Source organism: Epinephelus lanceolatus, chromosome 22, assembly GCF_041903045.1.
Source record: "Epinephelus lanceolatus isolate andai-2023 chromosome 22, ASM4190304v1, whole genome shotgun sequence".
NCBI classification, from domain to species: Eukaryota; Metazoa; Chordata; class Actinopteri; order Perciformes; family Serranidae; genus Epinephelus; species Epinephelus lanceolatus.
In genome coordinates, this window is record NC_135755.1 from 17,155,312 (window position 1) to 17,177,932 (window position 22,621).

Here is a 22,621-nt window from a genome sequence, read left to right on the forward strand (position 1 = left end):
CGCCACTTGACCCATTGGTCAAATGAGTCACTGGATTTACTAGCCTGGCGTGGCATTTTACTTGCCCTTATTGTTGAGCGCTGTAGTGGCTGTTGTTAGTTTTTCTGACAGTCTCAGTAGCATTGCAAAACCAGCCGATGATGCAGGAAGATAGAACACTTTCAATAAAAGCACAGTAAAACAGTTGGAGCATTTTGTTGTGGGCATTAAAAGATAGCAATTTCCCTAGAAAGTACTTTCTTTGTTGTGTCTCTGTGCTTTTACAAGGTCACTCCACGAGTCCCATTTAAACGTATAGCCGGGCACAATGCCATGGTACTTGTAATCTGTAACCGACTGTATTTGCTCCCCATTGATAAAAGTAGAGGTTAGAGGATTGCAGCCTTCGAACATCAAGTCAAGAACTGGCCCACGCTTCTCCTCTCCGTCCCCATGTTAAGGCTTCAGTTTGAATTCCCAGACCTGTGGAGAAATCAATGCAGCAGTGTCAATGAAATTAACTTCCCTCTACCTCTGTTAACTTCCCTCTACCTCTGTGAACAACCAGCTTTTGTGATGCCCTCGGGCGCAGCGGTAACACACACACTGTGGCTGTAAAGGTGTGAAAATAAGCAGCACGCTCGACTAACCTTGCTCAGATAAAAGTAATGTGACACAAAGTGTTTTTTCCTGTCACTTCATCCTGATCAGCCACTTGTTTGTCACAGGCGTTTCTCCCCCCAGGTGGTTCTCATTGCTATCATCCACCTCTCTTTTCCTGTGTCACTGTGTTTCACCCACCTTCATCTCTCTATCCTATATTCCTTACACCCATCCCTAAATGAGCCCATGTACTGATCCATCCCTTCTCTTCTCCTCTTGCTCTTTCTTTTTCGGCCCCATAATCCCTTTTTGCTCATCTCTGCCAGCACTAATTACTAATTAACTTTCATAAGGTCCCACAGCCCGAGCAAAGTCCCAGAGGAAAACAACTACATGGGGTATTTAATCACTCGGTGTATAGGTGCATACATGTGCTGACCTCTGCGTGTGTTTGGCTCACCTGTTCTCGCATCACAGTGTCAAGTGTTTGTGTGTAAGAATAAGAATATTCATCGTCACGGTGAGGAGGACAGAACAAGTGTAGAAGCTACAGACCGTCATGCTCTGCTCTCTTTTACCTGTACAGGAGGCAACACCATGACAACAGAGATGCAGGAGATCGCCATCACGGAGGAGAAGCCTTTACTCACGGGTCAGGCTGATGCCAAGGTCAGAGACGGCGGCGTGCACACGTACATACGAGAATATGTACACACATGTTGTACACACGGGCTGCATGCAAATACACACATGTAGGCTTAAATGTTTTCCAAGCATGGAGACACAGACACGCACACACTAATTTCTTGGTTGTCAGTGTGTAACCTACAAAATCTGAAACCACAGATTAACGGCAGAATCTGTGTGTGTGTGTGTGTGTGTCCCAGGAGACAGAAAAACAAGGCTCGGTTTGTGTCCTCGCTGTGCATGAATGCAAGCGCGCGCACTTTTGAGTCTGAGCGGAGCCTACATGTGACAACATGTGTTTCAAACACATGTGTGCACAGCCGTGTGTGTGTGCTTGTGTGTGTGTGTTTGTGGACAGCTGCAGCGCTGGCTCAGATCTGCCAGGTTGACGTCAAAGCCCCGAGGGAGCAAGAGCAGCTCCTCTGCTCTGCTGCGCTGATGTTGCCGCGCGGATGCAGCGTTGCAGAGCGGAGCGGTTTGTCTCTCACTGCTGACACCTGGTGGGTATATGGGGAAATAGCACTAAAAGATAGATTTCCAAAAGGAATAATGCAGAGACTGTCAACAACTCTCATTAGGACTGCTCTGATTCACCGGATGCAGACTGTGGCTATAAGCCTGTCACTTGCTGGTTATTTAAGCCTGTATTCTCCCCTTTGCCACTGGTAACAACAACAACATAACCTCTGAACTAAAAATGTACACGCTAAAAATGGAATGTTTCGATGAATATTTTGATCATGCAGTAAGGCATGTCCGCTTCATTCTGTCAGTAAATTGTCATAACGATCTACAGCGAATAAAATGACTTGTGATCGCACCCTGGAAAAGCCAGGCTCTGTCTCATAGGACTCTCATGCCTGATTTTGATCCGTTCTCTGACACAGCAAGTTGCCAGTGATGTTGACTTCACCTATGTATTCATCCATTTGACTTCACATGAGCTTCTGTGATATTGTCGTCATAATGTTTTGCAAGAGCCACAAACTGCTACGACATCAACTATGGTTTTTAAAAGGTCCAGTGAGCCCTTCCAGAGCTAAATTATAGTCAGGCTTCACCTCTAGGACAGGGATTACCAAATAAGGTTTGATTTTTCTATCAGTAAAAGTTGAATCACACAGCTGATATCGGCTCACTGTATTTTGTGGTGTTTTGTTTTGCAGAGATTTAGCTATTTTAATGACAATGCTTGCCTCCCGACATGCAAATCTTCCATCAAAACAAGCCCCCCTCACACTATTTTGCAAGGGCACAGTCACTACTTCTTGTGCTTAGAGCCACGCAAGACGATTGTAGTTGGTTCAAAGACATACAGACAAGTCACAAGGGTTTTTACCTTTACAGCAAATTGATAATGTGTGCTGTCAGACCTTCCTCTAGCGCTGACACAGCACTGTGGAGATAGGTCTGGCTTTATGAGACTATACTAAGACTAAAACTAGCAATACGTTTGTCAGTCTCTCAATAAATTCCGACTTCCCTACCCTGTCTGTGGCACTCAGCCCCAAGCCCACTGGTGCCTACTGAGGGTGTAAATATTGAATAACTGCTCACAAATACATTTAATTGTTATGCCTCCGCACCGGCGACAGCTGTAGCTAGAGGCATTATGTTTTAGGGTTATCCATATGCCCCATTCTTGTGAAAGCTATTTCACAAGAATGTCTTGAGGGATTTTTTTTTACATTTGGCACAAACGTCCACTTGGTCTCAACAATTAACTGATTAGGTTTTAGTGGTCAAAGGTCAAGGTCACTGTGACCTTGTCTGTCCCATTCATGAGAACACTATTTTAAGAACACCTCGAGGGAATAGACTAAACAATGAACTGATTAGGTCTATCGTCATTGGACGGATTGATCAGAGGTCGCAGGTCAAGGTCACTGTGACCTTGTGTCCATCTCATTCTCGTGAACACAATATCTCAAAAAGGCCTTAAGGAAATTTATTCACATTTGGCACAAACGTCAACATAGATCGACTCAGAGTCTACACCGTAGGTAGGAGTATAAATCCTGCATTAGTGTCAGGGTTCCTACGCAAGTATGGAAAGTATGGAAAAGTATGGAAATAAATTTGATCAATTTCCAGGTATTAAAAAGTATGGAAAATGAAAAATAAAGTATGGAAAAATATTTATGTTTCCAGACTATCACCACTGTTCTAAAATACTGTTTTCTAAAATAGAAAATTAGGTATTTCCAAAAATAATTTAATCAATCCGGATCGTGTTTTATGCCAGGCCAAGCACAGTTTGTGTGAGAGCAAACGTCTCAGAAAACATACCGCCCCTTTTACCTGATTGACAAGTGGTATGTCCAGTCCGCTGCCCCATGACCCTCCTCCAGCCCCCCAGGTATCAAGTTTCACTCCAACACTGCACCTTCGACAAGAAGACGAGTTTCACGTGGTTCACAATGGGTAGATGCAAGTTTTTGGATGGATGGCTTGACAATACCGTATATAAATACTGGTTGGCCAAGGATTCCCAATTCACACACAGAGCTAGATGCAAGCTTTGTGTGAAATCGTTTGACATTGCCAACATGGGGGAGAAGGCGATTCTGAGCCACATGAAAGGAAAAAACACCGACGTCTCGTTACTGCATCGCTTGCACCCAGAGTCCCAACCTTTTTGCCTCAGCCCAGACATTGACCTTACCTGAGTTTTTATTTACATGCCATTATGGTATTTGGCTACAATCACCTATTAAGAATAATTAAATATGATGTGAAATATGATACACTGATATATTTAATCAGATGTCACATATTCTCTGAAAAAAAAAAAAAAACGCAGAGAAGTCTGGAAATTAAAGTATGGAAAAGTATGGAATTTTGAAATTCCAAATGTGTAGGAACCCTGTAGTGTGATCAATACACTGCAGCTTTAATCCTTTAAGATATATCTTGATATTACACCAACTAAAATCCATAAAATATTGAATCTTATATCACAGTATTATTTTGGTTATGGTCCAGATCTACAACGGTGGAACACACTGTCCTTTATTGGAAATTAAAATGTGAAAATGTATCTATGAAACAAAACAGGAGCTTGTTTAACTATGAATCAGTGACAGTGACAAATACTCATAATATAGAGTGATTATTGTCGCCTGTAGCATCAGTTACAACATGACCCACAGGGGTGTGATGGTGATTGTGAGGAGGAAATGTAATGAAGACTGGGAGGTTCTAGGTTATATCCGAACCTCCATTGTTCACTGCGACATCCCGCCTCCACCCTCTCACGTCCAACATCCAGCCTCTGCCTCATGCTGAACTCCATGATCAAGAATAAGATTTATATTGATTAAACCAGTGACGTTTATAAACGCAGCCATGTGCCTCCTCCTCTCCATTCACCAAATCTCCAGGATGTCCATCTGCACATGCCCACCTCCACTTCAACTTCCCAGACTGCTAATTTCCTAAGAGCTTGTGATGCTAGTAATTCATTAGCGGGGAAAATGGATCCGATGTTGCAAATGAACACCCCATTTAAAGCTTCCCACTGACAGACTTCCTCCGTATAATCCCCAGTATTCCACAACCACCTGCTCCTCTGAAGAGATTCTCTGCTGCTTTAGTGGGAGCACAATGCCGCCCATCTTGCCTGTGTGGGTGGTAATTAGGGAGCAAGTCCTCGTTTAACATAAAGGGGCTGTGAAAAGACAAAAAGCTGAGAATATTCTCTCATATATGCTTTTTGTTTTCATTTATACACACTAAAAAGACAAAAAAAGAGGACAAAGGGACAGAATAGTCTATTTTTATGCTCATGTTTTACAGATTCTTGAAATATAACTATGAAAAGTGACTCAGATCACAAAATAAGAACCGTTTATGGAGACTTATGCAGGTAACATAGTTGTTAGGATAGCTGTTGATTTGAGTCCTTTTAAGAAAAAAAATGAAACAACTTGAATTAGTGCTGGACAATATGGAGAAAATGAAACATAAGGATTTACTGCTAAGTTCAGAAAATGACATAACTTTACTGTAACGCAGCCTTTAAAACCCGGAAAAGACAACACTTACGATATTACAATATCCAAAATCTAACAACATAATATCAGTATAATATCAACATATTGCCCAGACCTAACTTTAATCCTTTATGTTTAATAAATATGGATGTGATTTGATGTTTTGGGGAATTAATATACACTTACCAGCCACTTTATTAGGTACACCTTGCTAGTACCGGGTGGGACGCCCTTTGGCCTTCAGAGAACTCATTGTCATGTTCAAGAAACCAGTTTGAGATGATTTGAGCTTTGTGACATGGTGCGTTATCCTGCTGGAAGTAGCCATCAGAAGATGGGCACACTGTGGTCATAAAGGGATGGACACAGTCAGCAACAATACTCAGGTAGGCTGTGGTGTTTAAACCATGCTCAGTTGGTACTAAGGGGCCCAAAGTGTGCCAAGAAAATATCCCCCACACCATTACACCACCAGCACCAGCCTGAACCGTTGATACAAGGCAGGATGGATCCATGCTTTCATGTTGTTTACACCAAATTCTGACCCTACCATCTGAATGTGGCAGCAGAAATCCAGACTCATCAGACCAAGCAACGTTTTTCCAATCTTCTATTGTCCAGTTTTGGTGAGCCTGTGTGAAGTGTTGCCTCAGTTTCCTGTTGTTAGCTGACAGGAGTGGCACCTGGTGTGGTCTTCTGCTGCTGTAGCCCATCTGCTTCAAGGTTGGACGTGTTGGACAACCACCATGGACACCAACAACCATGCCACGTTCAAAATCACTTAAATCACTTTTCTTCCTCATTCTGATGCTCAGTTTGAACTTAAGCAGGTCGTCTTGACCATGTCTACATGCCTAAATGCATTGAGCTGCTGCCATGTGATTGGCTGGCTAGCTATTTGCATTAACAGCCAATTGAATGAGTGTACCTAATTAAGTAGTCGGTGAGTCTATTCTCTACTTGATTAGTCGATTAATTGATTAATCATCATATTTCATGCAAAAAAGCCAAACATTAGTTTCAGATTCACAAGTGCAAGGAGCTGCTTCTTGTCTTGTGATAGTTGACTGATTATCTCTTGGGTTTGAACTGTTAGTCAGACAAAACAAGAAATTGGGACTCAATCAAGAAAACAATCTGCAGATCAATCAATAATGAAACCTAGAAGTGTACTTGGAGAGCGCAGACCTCTGCCAAGGCTAAATGCTCTATCTCAGACTACTACAGTGAAAAATAATTTGTGTACCGGCCCCATGACTCAGATCCACTCTAAAATTAAATGGCCTCTCCTTTGGCCCATGCTACACCCTTTCACCAAATGTAATGAAAGTCAGGCCTTATTTTTTCCATAATCCTGTTGACAAACAGACAAACAAGCAAACTGCACAGAAAACATAACGTCCTTGGTGGAGGTAATAATCATTAGTTGCAGCCTTGGTTGTCGTCTCTCTTTTTCCTTGTGATGAATAAACAAAAAAATGAAGTGGCATCTCCCGTGGCATTTAAAGATATAAATATCCAACAATCATGTGTGCACCTTTTTCTAACAAGACTTTATTCCTTTATTTCTTACAGGATGCTGAGCTGGCTGCGAGGATACTCCTGGACCAAGGACAAGTAAGACTGAATACTTAAAGATTTTTTTACTGAAGAGGTCATGGGTGTGAAATACAAATAAAATATTAAATATAATCATTTCAGAACAATGTGATCAGTCAGGAATGAAAAACGCAAATTGCTTTAACAGAGGAAGAACATTCCTCATAGGGGTGCTAATGGTTCATAGTTTAATGATGATTCAGGTGTGTCACACTTCAGTACGTTTTCAATACTGCAAAAAAATAGAGGCCCCGAGAATCGTCCTTGATTTTTCAGTTTGTTTCAATGTGTGAAAACTAACATAAATTGAGCGTAGCGTTAATTCAGGCAGGACACAATGTCAAGCTCAGCTCACATCCTAGCTACATCAGCTGATCTCAAACAGCCCAGCCAACTGATGGAGCAGCTGACTGATGGAAGGGAGTCAGCTGACAGATCATATGATTCAACTATGCAACCAGTTGGCAAATCTCATTCAGAGCGCCCTATTTAAACTTCTCTGGCCTGCCTACTGTTGCTGCTTCCTCTGCAAGCTGCTTTGCAACCCGCCTCCACCCCAGCTCCTCCTTTTCATGCTGTGTCTGACTTATCAATGTCATTTCTGTTTGTCACTGATGCTGCTCTGTTCTGTTCCCGGGGGGTCTTTGCTGCTGCTCTCCTGCCTTAGGCTTTCCATGTAAGCGCATGGAAGGGCAGGGAGGTTTACTGCCTTAATGAGTTCCTTGTTTGCACATGGAAGGGCAGAGAGGAGTGCTCTCTCCACCTTAGGCTTCCCTTGTAGGTGCATGGAAGGGCAGGGAGGAGGGTTCTCTTTGCCTCGAGCTTTCCATGTAGGCGTGTGGGAGGGCAGAGAAGCCCCAGAACAGAGCCATACTGCCAAATATAATACTACAAATGGAAATAAAGTTTTCTTTGACTAAAGTGTTCCTGACTAAACTATGATTAAAGAAGTCAGTTTTTACAGTCGGACACTTGAATGTCTGGATGTTGTTTTAGGAATAAAAACAACAAGGAATAAAAAAAATCTTGGGGGATTTTACTTTGATAAAGGTAAAAAAATATCTGCAAGCTCACTCCAGAAATGTCAAAATCACACTTAGAGTTTGTTGTTGTCTCTTGCTCTCCAGGAGCACAATATTGAGACCCCACATGGTGTTCTGCACGTGACCCTCCACGGCACACGAACCACCCGCAGGCCTGCCATCCTCACCTTCCACGATGTGGGTCTGGACAGTGAGTAGCTCGCTCTTTGTCTCTCTTGCCTTTTTTTTGTTCCTGAACTCTTCAGCTTTTCCCTCATTGATGACTTTTACGTCTGATTCCTCTTTTCTCTCTGTCAGATAAGAGCTGCTTCTCCCCTCTTTTCAAGTTTGATGAGATGCAGGAGATTGTCAAGAACTTTACCCTGATTCACGTCGATGCTCCGGGGCAGGAGGAGGGGGCTGCTCCCTACCCCACAGGGTACGAACTTTATTGTTATGTATATTGACGTACTGGTTTTCCCTCAGTCCTGCCGTAACCTCGTTTTCTTTTTTTTTTAAGTAAACTTCTCAGAAACGGAAACAATCTTCTGTGGCCGGATTAAACCTAATCTCTTCCAAAAATACTTCACGTCTCTCACATCTCCCTCCTCCGCGGTCTCTAATACGCTCTTGTCAGAGGTTTAAAGAAAATCCGTCCTTTTCTCTCTTTATGCACTCCTCATTTCTTCCCCCCCTGCACTTCTCTAGCACTTCTCCTCCCTGTGTGATTATTTTACGAGCTCAGTAGGATTTTGTTTTGTGCATTGTCAGAGCATCTCGGCTGTGACCTTTAACTCCTGCTGGTGATGCTTGAAATCAAAGCTTATTCTCTTTCTGATCTTGTTTTTAATCTTTGTGGATGAAATTGTCAGCTGCTACATGTGTTTTAGAAAATAAAATCTTTCATCATCATGTGATCTGAGTAATTTCCAATCATGTTTGTGCACTAACAATAACAAAATGTTGGTGTTCTCATATTATGATGGTTCATTAAACTGAGATCATTTGTTTCCTGGTACAGTTACCAGTATCCCTCCATGGACACCGTAGCAGAGATGATTCCCTCCGTCCTGCAGTTTTTCAAGTGAGTTAACAATAATTATTTTTACATAGGAACACAATCATAATTTTATTTGGCTCATGCACACTGAAGGGGATTGTGCATGAGGTATACATGCATCCATTTTAACTGATTCTCCTTGTCATGTGTTATCATTATACAGCTATACTTTTAAGTCTGGTTTTCTGGTTGTTGCTGTTGTGCTGCTTGAACTCACAGTTGGGTCAGAAATCAGAATCAGGAACAGTCAAGTAACGTAAACAGAAGTTTTTAAAAAATTGCCCCCCAAAAAAATTAGGGTTTGTCTATTGGAACTAAGTCCTACATTTCCCTTTAGAAACAACTGCTCTGACTTCACACAGAAGACACTTGTCTTGCTTAATAAACCTCTGAAAGTCGACTTCCTCGTTTGCACGATCCTGTTTAATAAGAACCATGATAGCTAGAATATTCATTGTTTTTGCAGCAGAAGACTAAGCCTTTTGTCTTCCCCATCATCACATCATGACTAGGGCTGGGTTAAAATAATCAATCCATGCAATTCAAATTGATCTTCATTCCAAGGACCTGATATCGATTCATAATATCCAAAATCACTCATTAAATATGCGCTTTTTCCTATGGATGCATGAAGCTTTAACCCTGTTAATGTCGCTGGTAGTAAACTACTGACATTTTAGATATATTTTGACTTTGTTGTTTTAATATTACTGTTGCTGCTGTAGAAAGAACATTTAGTCATAGAATATTCAGTTTGAATCCTGCTCTGAATTTGTTGTTTTTTAAATAATCCCATGTAAAATTTACAGTATTAGCTCTCTGAGAATCTCTTTCACATACTAGCAAAAATTTATGTTGTATCTAAAATATCCGCGATCAAATCACATCTAATTACATCTTATCAAATCAAATTGGAAATCAAATCAATGGGAACCTTGTGAATCAATATCAAATCGATTCAGGATATCATTGGCGATACCCAGCCCTATTGATGACGTTACGTTACTTCACCTTTCCTTGCCTTACGTGCTGTGTAAATGTGGTATTTGCCATAATTCTGCCAGTATTTCCCCATAATGGCAGCAGGAGATCATTGTTTGCGTCATCTTGTATATATTAATGTAAAATAAAAACCATACTAGCTGCAACTTTTTTTTGCAGCAGCAGAAAGCTAAGGCTTCTGCCTTCCATGTCATCACAGTGTCCGCTCATAATGTCATCATTGTGCTACATTACGTGTTGTGCAAACCCAAGTAAAAATGAGTGGTGGCGTCAGAGAAATGAATGATGTATCTATCACAACACCTTTGCACTATGCTCATAAAAATGAGCATATCTAAAAAACTAATTAATCTACACAGTTCAAATAACCTATGGAGTGTTAAAAAAATATTTTGTTTATGTTTCTACATTTAAAAAATCTTTTTATTTTGTAAAATCTGATGAAAAAACAGAATTTTGCATTTTTTAATGACACAGTTTCAATACTCTTACCAATTATTCTGGTTCTTCATAACCTTTGAGATTAGGTTTTACAGATTGTGCCAGAGTGCGCTTCAGCATTCGGAATGAGTATTTCTGAACGCACCACTGACATCATCTTCCTCCATTGTCTAAAACAAGCCTAGCTAGTGCTAGCTAACGTCTGCAGAGAATTGTTTCGCCTCCAGCTAAGCCCCGCCCACTAAAAACATTGTACTGTTTACTAACAGTAAAAGGGTCTAAATATATGAAAGAAAATGAGTAAAGTATAATCCCCTTCAATATAGCCCTGCACACCTCTCCATGCAGCTCCATATACTTAATTTTAGAGTGAAACATTTGCCTTTAAAATGTGAGTAATGTATGGTTTTAGTGCACTGTATGTTTGAACATATATATTCTATATGTAATAATAACCTGGTCTGTCCCTCTGTCAGCTTCCGCACTGTAATCGGAGTGGGTGTGGGAGTGGGAGCATACGTCCTCTCCAAGTTCACAGTGAGTGTCATCTTTTGTTTTAAGCTTTTGTGTTCCGACAGCAGCTAATAATACTACACATTGTTTTATTCTGCAAGCAATACGGAATTAACACTCGCAGTCACTTTTAGACTTGTGAAATTTTAAAGGGGGCATTAAAGGTGCAGTGTGATCATGTGCAAGACATGGTGATAATTGTAGTTTAAAACATTCAAAAGATAAACTAACATCAACAGAAAGTGAAGAAGTAACAGTTTGGAGGTTATGTCAAAGGTGTCTTTGTATTGTGTTGCAGAGATATTTACTCAAATTTTGTGTTCTTTAACCCTGTTGGTAGTTGATTTATAGTTGTGTGCAGGCATTTATACGTGTGTGGTAGTGTGTCTGTATTGCACTGCAGTTACACCTCTAAAATGCTGGCATCGGCGATGGGGTTTCTATGCCACTGTGTTTAGGTTCTGTCTAGTGCAGTAAAGTTTGATTGATTCAAAATACACCTTAAACACATAAATCATTGTTTAAGAGCAACAATATGAAACAAAACAACAAAATTAGGCTTCAATATAACTCACAAAGTCACAGACAAAAAACTTGTCTTTTGCTAGACACATTTTCCCCACAAATACAACATGCTAATGTTTTTAGCACAAGCCTATGGCATTTTACATTGTATAAATTAGTCCAGCAGCTAGCGGACTTTTCTTCTTCTCATATAAAGCCAGGGACAGCAGCAACATTTAACAAAGGTAACGTTACAAAATTAAGCTTCATTTTAACTCACAAAGTTCACAGACAAAACACGTGTCTCCTGCTAGACACATTTTCCCCACAAATACAAAATGCTAATGTTTTTAGCACAAGCCTATGGCATTTCACATTGTATAAATTAGTCTAGCGGCCAGCAAACTTTTCCTCCACTCATATGAAGCCAGGAAAAACATCAACCTTTAACAACATTAACAAAATTCGGCTCTTCGGGTCTATTTTTGTAAGCTGAAACCATTTCCCTCAGTGGAAACAAAGCTTTGATTTACTTCAACTTCACAGATAAATACAAAAAATTGTAAAGACAATAAAGCCTCCACAAAAATAGTGTTTTAAGTCTTGTGTGTGATTTATCTTGGCTCCATATGAGTGGAGGAAATCTCCACTGGTCGCTAGGCTAATTTATACAATGTAAAATGCCATAGGCTTGTACTAATAGCGTTAGCATGTTATATTTGTTTGGAAAACGTGTTTAGTGTAAGACAGTTGTTTTGTCAGTGAACCTTGTGAGCTGTGATGGAGCTGAATTTTGTAATGTTACTTTTGTTAAATGTTGCTGTTGTGCCTGACTTTATATGAGTAGAGGAAAAGTCCGCTAGCTGCTAGGCTAATTTATAAACTGTAAAATGCCATAGGCTTGTCCTAAAAACATTAGCATGTTGTATTTGTGGGGAAAATGTGTCCAGATAAAGACAAGTCTTTGTCTGTGAATGGTGCGAGTTATAGTGAAGCTGATTTGTGTACTTGTGTTTGAAACTGTCTCTATTAAGCCATGATTAATGTGTGTTTAATGTGTGTTTTGAATCAACTAAACTTTACAGCACTTCACAGAAACCCTGCCACCGACTAGTGTTCTGTACACAGTTCTGATTACTGAAATAATCTGAAAACATTCTGTGTTGTGATGCTTTTCTCATCATCTCACCATCTGTCTCTCTGCCGCTTCCTCTCTCCTCAGCTTGCGAACCCAGATTCAGTTGAAGGTCTGGTTCTGATCAACATCGACACTAACGCCCGAGGATGGATAGACTGGGCTGCTCAGAAGGTCCGTTTTGTCTCCTTTCTTCCAGGACTGCATTGTGTTGTACACAGAAACGTGGTATTTTAATGTAGTTAGCACTGATGCGACTTCCCCATCAATTTAAGTTTAGCTGTGGATATGAAATTACACAACTGTGTGCATGGTCTGCGTCTCAGAGTAGTATTGATTATGTCATTGTTTATCGTATTAAGCTTACTAAATGATGAACCATCTTATTGATTTCTCTTCTTCTCCGTCTGTAGCTCAGCTCCGTGACGTCCTCCTTCACAGAGCAGATCCTGTGCCACCTTTTCAGTCAGGTATGAGGACAATCATGCAAAATGTGTTTTAAAATACGCCGAAAACGCAACATAATTTTCACAAATAGCTTTGGTTTGCTGCAAAAAAATCCAACCTTCAGTTATTTTGTATCATTTTGTGAGAGTTTTGCATTGCAGTCGAAGAAAAGGTCTGTTTTCTTGCAGGAGGAGCTGTCATCAAACACAGAGCTAGTGCAGTCCCACAGAGAGCGCATCTCCAAAGCTTCTAATCTGGTCAACATAGAGCTCTTATGGAAGACTTACAACAGGTAAACACACCCACAGACATCATTACATAAAGGCAAACAGACTCCACATCAAACAACAGCAAACATAATTTTCTCTTTTCCCTCCAGTCGCAGAGACTTGAGCATCGACCGCAACAACACCTTTAAGTAAATAACCTCGAAGCTTTCATCTATACACTTTATCTGTGGTTTGATTTTTTTGTTTTAATACAAACAAAAATGCCTCCCATCTGAACTCTATTTCTGTCATCTTCAGGTGTCCAGTAATGTTGGTGGTGGGTGATCAGGCTCCCTATGAGGACGCTGCTGTGAGTGTTTCGGTCTTCTTATGTCTGAAATGTCTCCGAATGAGGACTTGGCATGTTTTATGTATTCTTATATTTTCTGTTTCACATCAACACAAAGGGTACAAAGGGTTGAGTCTTGTTTGATGGCAGAGGTTTACTGTTTTTCCCTCTCTGACCACTAGGTGGAATGCAACAGCAAAATGGACCCAACAACAACCTCATTCCTAAAGGTAACTAAAGCTCATGTCTTTCTTTTTTAATCTTTCTCTCATGTTACCTACTCTTTCACTCTGACTTACGTCTTCTCTCGCTCCTCCACAGATGGCTGATGCTGGTGGTCTCCCTCAGCTGACCCAGGTAACAACAAACTGACAGCTGCAACAAGCTGTCATGTTAAATTGGCCATCACAATGTGGGCTGTCAACAGAGAAAATAATGCTACCACTCTAAATTATGCACCATGTTTGCCCAAATTAATGCATGAATTGATTAATTGAAAAATAAGAAAGAAACACATAGCATGATCTGAAACAGAAGCACCACGCCAGGAATAAAGTCTTAACCTACCACTAAAGTAATATCCCCAGTTCCCTATCTCCAAAACAACAAAAAAAAAGAAACCACTCAGGAAAAACTGCAGATTTTTCTGATTTAGCAGAAATTACGAGTGTTTTAGTTTTTTAGAGAAGCTATGTAAAACATCTGTGATTTACATAGTTGTGACAACAGCGTCTGGATATTAACAGTAGCCACAGTATGAGCGCGGTGCAGAGTAGCAGCACTTCGCTAGCCAATGGGATACACACATGCTAACATATACAAACAGCTGGACCGTCTACCACGACAAAGAACAGAGAAGCTTGAATTACAACACACACAGAGAAGTAGCTTGACTCAGGCCCAATCCCAATACCCCCCCTTGTCCACTACCCCTTAGCCCTTGGCCCTAGCCCTAGCCCTTGCCCACTACCCCTTGGCCCTCAAAATGAAGCAGCAATCTTTCCCTAGGAATTGGGACACCACTCACTATGTCACCAGGTCGGTTACGTTCACGCATATGTAACTATTTTAAACAGGAAGCTGAGAGCCATCTACATTTCTAACCAGCATCTACAGTGGGGTCTCCGGTTGAGTTCATCCTACCGATTGCGTTTGCCGCATTCATCATGCTTCGTTTGATGAACGACAGACGACAGGGGACTTCTGCTAGCTAGCTAACCAGCTAACATTACGAGGCAACATAGTTATACTAGCTGGCCTGTTATCGTAATGTGAAAAGTCCAACAATTTTGCAGAACAGGACGGATGACAGATGCCAGATAGTGTGAGCTAGCTAGCTAGCTAACAAGCAACCTGACGCCGGTAATGTTAGCTATGTATGAACTTTTTTCCCATCTCTTGCTCAGTGGTAGCCATGGCAATGTCTAACCCTCGCCGGCAAGTCAGCATCTGAAATCCCTCACTCCTAAGGGCTAGTTTCATACCCACTACCCCTCGTTATGCCCCCTACCCCTACACGCAAAAAGGAATTGGGACACCACTACCCCTCGCGGGAATGCGCAAATGTAGGGGTAGGGTATTGGGATAGGCCCTGATGGACTAAGAGTCTCATCCTACTCTCCAATGTGCAATGTGTGAGCTCAGTCCTGCGTGTTCTTTAATGAAGCAATAGGAGAAGATATTCGGTCTCAGTTAATGTAGTTTATTAAGCAGTAAAGGAATAAAATTACAGAGCTCTGGGTCTCAACTTCACATCCCTGACGAACAACAAGGGTGTGTCAGTTCACGAAGTCTGACCTCCTGTCCTTTCCCTGACCCAGTATATTTGAGCGTAACAGACTGTCATTGTGCACGCAAGGCACTGTCCTCTTCTCATTGGCAGTTCCACTTCCTTCTTCACCACACCACGCCCCTGCCTCGTGTTAATCTGACTCCTTCCCGCTGGCGGTGGGGGCGTGGTTCCTGTTTTGAAAGACAAGAGAACAACACAACTCCCTACACGTGCTGTACCTTACTATCTGTACATCACTTTCTATTCTTTTTACCATATATGAAACTAATTATCTAAGCATTGCGGTATGTGCTCCTCAGACTTCATGTCTCTTCCTCTCCTGTACTTCTCCACTTCTGCAAAGCAAACACATTCAGATCAGCTGAAATCATCTCAGTATTCTCATTGTTCACACATCTAAAACTTATATAGTGAAACACAACTTATAGTAAAACACATAACATCATTCTATTCCCAACAGCCCTTAATGTTCTGCTTGGGATATCATTATTCCATGATATCTTTACACAGTAAATAGTTGTTTGCTGATATATTAATGCTCTGAAAGTTGTAAACAGGCCAGCACGGTGGCGTAGTGGTTACCACTGTCGCCTCACAGCAGCACTCCAGGTTCCTGGTTCAGTCCCAGGAGGGAGCCCTGTGCGGAGTTTGCATGTTCGCCCATGTCAGTGCGGGTTTTTCTCAGGGTGCTCCAGCTTCCTCCCACAGTCCAAAGACATGCAGGTTAAATGGTGACTCTAAATTGTCCGTAGGTGTGAATGTGAGTGTGAATGGTTGTCTGTCTTTATGTGTCAGCCCTGTGATAGTCTGGTGACCTGTCCAGGGTGTACCCTGCCTCTCGCCCAATGTCAGCTGGGATAGGCTCCAGCCCCCTGTGACCCTCAAGAGGATAAGCGGTTACGAAAATGGATTGATGAAAGTTGTAAACAGAACCTTTAAATTAAAAACGTCAACTTTGGCTCCATAGAGCCTCCATATACATATACAAAGTTGGATGACTTACTACTAATGTATAAAAATGAAGCCAAGGTATCCCAGATACCGCCGCTGCCATCTTACGCTGTTGATGTTATTTGGAGCCAGATGGTGCTTCTCAAAGTCAAGGATGCAGGACTCCTTCCTAGCATTCAGTGAACAGACATTGGGACAGGCAAGTGAGTGCTCAGGTTTGGGTCATTAAAGAGGCCCTGCCTTCGATTCTGGCAAATTGTGCACAAAGAATTTTAATACCCGCTGAGGATACACACATGAATCCTTGAAAATTCCCTGAACAAAGGACTTGGTCCTCCACAGAATTTGAAGGATCCTTGACATTGGAACAGTCCCTCAGTGGGATTTGATGACGTAGCCTCCTCAAAATTCAGCTGTTTAAGGATCTTTCCTTGACTCTGAGAAGCACCAGAGTCTACACATAAGTGATCTGTGTTGTATCAAGTTCCAGCCCATACACCCGTCTGTCCAATCGTTAGAAGGGCCATTGAGTGCGAGTACACTGATTGATTGGCACACACAGCTGTGAATAATGTCATCAAACCCCCTTTTTACAGTGTCAAATTACTAATTAAAACCAACCTTGTAAGACACATACTTGAACATACAGCAGCATGATGAAGAACTACGTAAAGTGACAGAAACTATCTTTCAGAGAAGTTTATTTGACGTGTATGTTGAGTTTTTAGTTTGGCCGATGTCCCATTCACTAACAAAGAGGGGGCAGGTTCAAATAAACACAAGAAATTTGTGCTCTAGAGAAAGGATCAGCGCTCAGTGAAGACCCTCCTAAGCCCTATGATAAGCTATTGTGGCAAGGCTTAAATATACAGACCAGTGAGCAGTGATAACTAACGCATCTTTGGGGTCATCAGGTGGGAACCTCCTTTCACCGGTGTTTCATCTAGTTGGTGCCACGACACCTCCAGGAGGCTAGACAGTGATCTCTGGCGTCCCAGAGACACTCCCCCAATGCCAGCTCTCACTGCTCCCCACACCGACCCAACAACCTCCTTTACCTTACCTATACTACCACAGAGGAGGTAGACCCAGGGAGAGTAGCCTAATTAAGGCAATAACACTCCCCCACTGGGTTAGGCTGTACAGTCTACCTCCCCAAGATGAGCCCTTAAAACAACCTCCTTTACCTTACATTACACATGGCTTTCTCAGCCCAGACAGCACTGCCACCTTCAACAAACCCAGGCTCCATTTATGCAAGCTCCAGGTAGTGACAGTGCCGATACTACCCATCCTAGCACATTCACCACACCCTATTTCACATGCTACATACCATAACTCCAATATAAGCTAAAGTTAAAGGAGATAGAGAAGATAAACTCACAGAATCAGCAAACACACTCACCTTGCAGCATGATCTCTAACAAAAGGGACTCAACTAGGCCACTCCCACACTTAAATAACCTTCCTCTTCCTGGATTTATGACCAATACTTGACCTACACTGCAGCCAGCTACCAGGGGCCGATTGTTGTCTATGTCTGTATATGGTCTATCATTGGCTGTCACATTGGCGCCACATTGCCCTGTTGTGTAGTTCAGGTAATCATTAGTGAATGCACAGAATGTAAAACGCCATGTGTCTTCTTTGTGTTTGCAGCCTGGGAAACTGACCGAGGCTTTCAAGTACTTCATCCAGGGAATGGGCTACAGTAAGTTCACTTGTTAGGTCTTTTCATAGGATGTGACAACGATGATGTTAGGTCATGTTTACATCGATTTCAAATTTTCTTTTTCTATCCACAGTGGCTTCATCATGCATGACCCGTCTGTCCCGCTCACGCACCACCTCCCTCTCCTCCTCCTACTCCATGGATGGGTCCCGCTCTCGCTCCCGCACCTTGTCCCAGGGCTCGCAGGGTGGCCAGATGCCGCCCAGCCCCTCCCAAACGATGGAGGTGTCTTGCTGAAGGGAGAAAACAAAAAAATGATAGGGAGAGAGAGCGAGAAAGAGAAGAGGGCAAAGGCGAAAGGAAGGGAAAGATGAAGCATGACGATAATGTAGGAACAAGATGAATGGGTTACTTATTTGTCACTAAACAACTCCCATCATTCCCCACAAGAGCAGAATAGGACTAGAGACAGGAGGAGGGAGGGAGGGAGAGAATTAGAGTGATTTCAGAACGAGATAGAAACCTGTCTTGTACATTTTGCACCACACTTAAGTCCAGTCCTTCTCCTCACATCCCCCTTCCAGCTTAAAACAAAGTGGACTGGGCTGTTCTACTATGAATATAGGAAGTATAGGTCAGAAGAGAATAACAAAATGGGGGGAGGTGGGGAAAGAGTGGCCACCAGTCCTCTCTCCCTCCCGCTATTGGAGCCTCTGTCAGCCAATAGAGCCCTTTAATTTAGATACGGAGGCCTATAGTCCACACACCTTGCGTTAACCAATAGTAATAATCCTGAAAACGGTATTGTTGTTGATGCTGATGATAATGTTGTTTGATTATGATATTGAAGCTAATGATGATGATAGAAAAAAAAGTAACTTTTTCTCTTTATTACGCAATGAGTTTAAAACGACATAGATTAAAAAAAAATACCATACTATAGCAGAGATACTTATAACAATGTGTGTCTACTACTTTTTAAGCTAGTTTTTATTGTGTTATTTTAATTTCTTTAATCGGATTTTATTTCCGCATTTGTAAACCTGCCTCAGCAAACAGCTGCCGCTGCTGATTGGTTGACCCGTTGTGCGGCAGCAGCCAATGAGAGCCATTATAGTGACTACTTCCTCCTTGATGTTGCCAGGTCCTTTATGTCTTCCATTTGCCCCGTCTATGAGTGACTGTTTTGTTTTTCCATTGGATTTGAGGAGGTGGGCAGGAAGGTTTTTTATTTTAAATTTTTTGTTTGTTTCCTTTTTTTTATGGACTTGGAAGTTGCATGCCTGGTATCAGCCCATGTGGATATTGACTGGATAATATTTTTCTTTTATATTCTGCTAATGAGTTGTGTGAGTTCGAGTGTGTGTGTGTGTGTGTGTGTGTACTGTTTTGTTTCCATGGAGCGTTTAGCAAACGTGGTCTGAAGGTAAGCATATAGGTGAGACTGAAGGTGTTAGCTCCAGCTAGCTAGCGCCCTATCGTTAACTAGTCGCACACTAAATAGTGCTTCCAATATCGCTGGCAATCTCGCACTGCGTCGCCTAGTATCCAGGCTTGCGTACTACCCAAACTGGGGTGCATAATATCGCTAAGTAGCATGCTAGCATGGATATTGCATTTCAGTGTTAGGCGTGGCCAGAAAGGGATCACTGTGTTTATCACCTGGGGTTGTAATCTTCTAGCCTTGCCCGTGCATGGATACCTCCTAACAAACCCAGCTAGCATACTTGAGTTTCTGTGCGACGTGAGGTAAAGTGAGCTCCTCTTTCGCAACTAGCGGCTTTATTCAAGCAGTGGGTTCAAGAGAATCATGTTGCGGTTGTTGCAATATATGTGTGTCCGAGGAAGTAAATGCGAGGTGTATGGAAGCGCTTGTGTCTTGTAAGCACAATTGATGCAGCAAAGAGGGTTAGGGTCCTTTAGAAAGGTTTAGTTATTTAGTTTTGAGACCAACAAATCGCCCCTGTGACTTATCAAGACAATGTACCAGCCCCTTCACTGCCAACACAAGAACAATGTTGCCACTGGGGCTGCACCTTTTGGTACAGCCTCAATCATACGAGGCAAAAGATTTAGTCTTTTGTTTTGAGACTAAAAATGAACAGCCAATATCTGCACCTTGAACCAATCTGGAATTGCAGCGTTCTTACTGCCAAAACTGAGAGCCCACTTAATCTAAACTCATCATAAAGCTTACCACTGCCCTACAACATGTAGCCATTGGACTGTCTGTACTTTTAAAAGGACCCCTATTTGGACCCAATCAAATATCCTTGAAGCGCATGTGCATTTGTAAGCGTGCCACCTGTGTGTGTGCATGCATTTGTGTTCTGATGCAGCGTTGCATCTGGTTATTCTTTTCTTTAATAAGCAGTATCATTTTTATAAGTCGGTTGGAGGTTCCTTTCACATGCTGTCTAGTGCTCCTTTCCCAAACATGTTTGATGAAGCAGAGACGGAGCAGTGATTTGGACAACAGTGACAGGGAAGTCAGTGGAAGGCCTCAGAGAGATGTTAATGATGGTAGTGACGATGATGATGAAGGCAATAATCTGTTCTCAGTCCCCTCTGGCTCATCACAATGTGCAGTTTACACCTCTTGCATTTATTAAGGAGAATCTTGATGATCAGATTTGTGCTATAATGCAAAATGTGATGTTTTAGGCACTTTTGTTGCTGTCCAGAGAGCTGAAGTGTAGAATGTAAACATTTGGCTCCCAGACTGAAATTAAAACTCAAATGATCGGGCATGGGAGCATCTACCAAATGAGAGATACCAGATAGAGCTTGATCAGTTAAATTGCCAAAAATGGAAAACGAGTGGAACTTATTTTCAGAGAGGTGAGCAGGGCTGTGTGATTGTAAATGCTTGTCCATTTTGTCTTTTGTCTCTTAATTTTTACTTTGATCACATTTTACTTCCCCCCTCTATGTTTTGAAATTCAAATTTTTTTTTTTTTTTTTTAATCTCTGTGAAGTGTTAGTTTACCGTCCCAATGTGCTCACAAGTTAGTTAACCGTGTGATAGTTCTTGTGTAACTTTTTTAGCATTAGCACTGATAAGGGAGAATAATATAATTAACAATGGAAAAAAAAAGATTAAAGGTAAAGAGAATACAATCAGTTTTATTTGTGTGGCTAATTTCTCTGTGTAACACAATGAACATCCTAAAAAAAAAAGCAAACTTAAATATTAATAAAAGCTTAAGCGAAATATCCTGACTCCTGCGTTGTATTTTCAAACAGGCTTGATGTGAAAATACTGTGTATGTGTGTAATTTCTGTTGATTTTCTCACTTTAAATACATCCACATTCCCATAATCTTGTAAAGTTAGGTCCTGTTTATACAACGATTTCAACCAAAAACTGTAACCTTTAGTTGCATTTTGGCTGATCGTTCAGAGAAACAATTCTGTTTTCAGCGGATCTTTTTTGTGTAAAAACTGTGTGCACTACAGAGACAGCTTCAATTTAGCTTCTGGCTAGTGATGGCCAAATGAAGCCTCATGAACCACTTTCTTTATTTTCTGACCCCACCAGATGGCGCTCTTGGTTTAAAGATAAAGGCTGAAGGACTGGCAATGAAGTGTGCTTTCAAACCTTTGTTGAACACACAGCGCCATCTGGTGGCTTCAGAAAATAAAGACAGTGGTTCATGAGGCCTCATTTGGCCATCACTGCTTCTGGCCATTGGTGGCAGCACTGAACATAATGCTACTGAGCAGCACTCTGGTTCAAGAGCAAAGAAAGAAATTGTGCGCCATCTTGGATTTCATTCATTCATTCATTCATTCATTCATTCATCTTCTAACCGCTTCATCCTCTTGAGGGTCGCGGGGGGGCTTTCATGTCCATGTCGTAATATACTGTGTGTTCCAATCCCCATACTACCATACTACATAGTATGCCAGGAAAATATTTAGTGTGTCTCATATTATGGGAAATGCAGCATGCCAAAAATACCTGGATGTTCTACTACATCTGGTCCAACTTTTACAGTCTGCAAGCCAGCATGCTTTTCTGGCTATTATGACCCACAATCCTCTGCACAGCGGACGATACATCACATCAACTGACCCGCAAACAGATGAGAGCTGATTGACAGCTGTCAGAAGTTGTAAGTAACTGATGACCAGTCAAATAGTAATAATAGGAATATTAATTGTTTAAGGGATCAAAATATTCATAAATATCACCAACAACATGACATGACTATAAAAATGACTGACAGAGAACTGCAGATGTAATTTCACTATTGCAAATATTATGTTAGAATCTAAAATCTGAGCAGTTATAACTTAAAAGGTAAACTACACACATCACAAAGTAACATCAGAGCTCACTGGATTGATAATCTCTGGCGAACTCGGTAAGTGGTGTTTGTTTCCTGTCCAGGGTAATGGATATGAAAGCAAGAGGGTCAAAGTTCAGGGTGTAATGTTATGAGTAAGCAGTATGTCCTGACTGTGCAACAGCACATACTTTTTAAGGGCAGCTGCAGTACATACTAAAAGTAAAAACAAAATGTAGGCAATTCAGAACACACCCAGTATTTGGGCACTGTCTTAGATGACAAATTGAATTTTGATGTGAACACTGACGGCATCTGAAAGAAGGCAAACCAACACCTGTTCTTTTTAAGGAGGCTGAAGAGTTTCAG

General features: G+C 41.6%; 1 protein-coding gene across 1 annotated transcript in view; it reads left to right on the top strand.

Moving 5' to 3' along the window:
- The window catches only part of ndrg2 (NDRG family member 2), a 58,169-nt gene extending 36,995 nt beyond the window's left edge, over positions 1-21,174 (top strand). The window contains exons 2-16 of the mRNA XM_033609921.2: positions 1,169-1,251; positions 6,840-6,881; positions 7,991-8,096; positions 8,204-8,324; positions 8,907-8,969; positions 10,865-10,925; positions 12,628-12,714; positions 12,954-13,010; positions 13,176-13,279; positions 13,367-13,405; positions 13,515-13,566; positions 13,728-13,775; positions 13,867-13,902; positions 17,948-17,999; positions 18,094-21,174. Of these exons, the coding sequence (XP_033465812.1) occupies positions 1,180-1,251; positions 6,840-6,881; positions 7,991-8,096; positions 8,204-8,324; positions 8,907-8,969; positions 10,865-10,925; positions 12,628-12,714; positions 12,954-13,010; positions 13,176-13,279; positions 13,367-13,405; positions 13,515-13,566; positions 13,728-13,775; positions 13,867-13,902; positions 17,948-17,999; positions 18,094-18,257 (1,104 nt within the window). The 5' untranslated portion in view covers positions 1,169-1,179 and the 3' untranslated portion in view covers positions 18,258-21,174. The remainder of the gene's footprint in view (positions 1-1,168; positions 1,252-6,839; positions 6,882-7,990; positions 8,097-8,203; positions 8,325-8,906; positions 8,970-10,864; positions 10,926-12,627; positions 12,715-12,953; positions 13,011-13,175; positions 13,280-13,366; positions 13,406-13,514; positions 13,567-13,727; positions 13,776-13,866; positions 13,903-17,947; positions 18,000-18,093) is intronic.
- Positions 21,175-22,621: the final 1,447 nt, after the last annotated feature.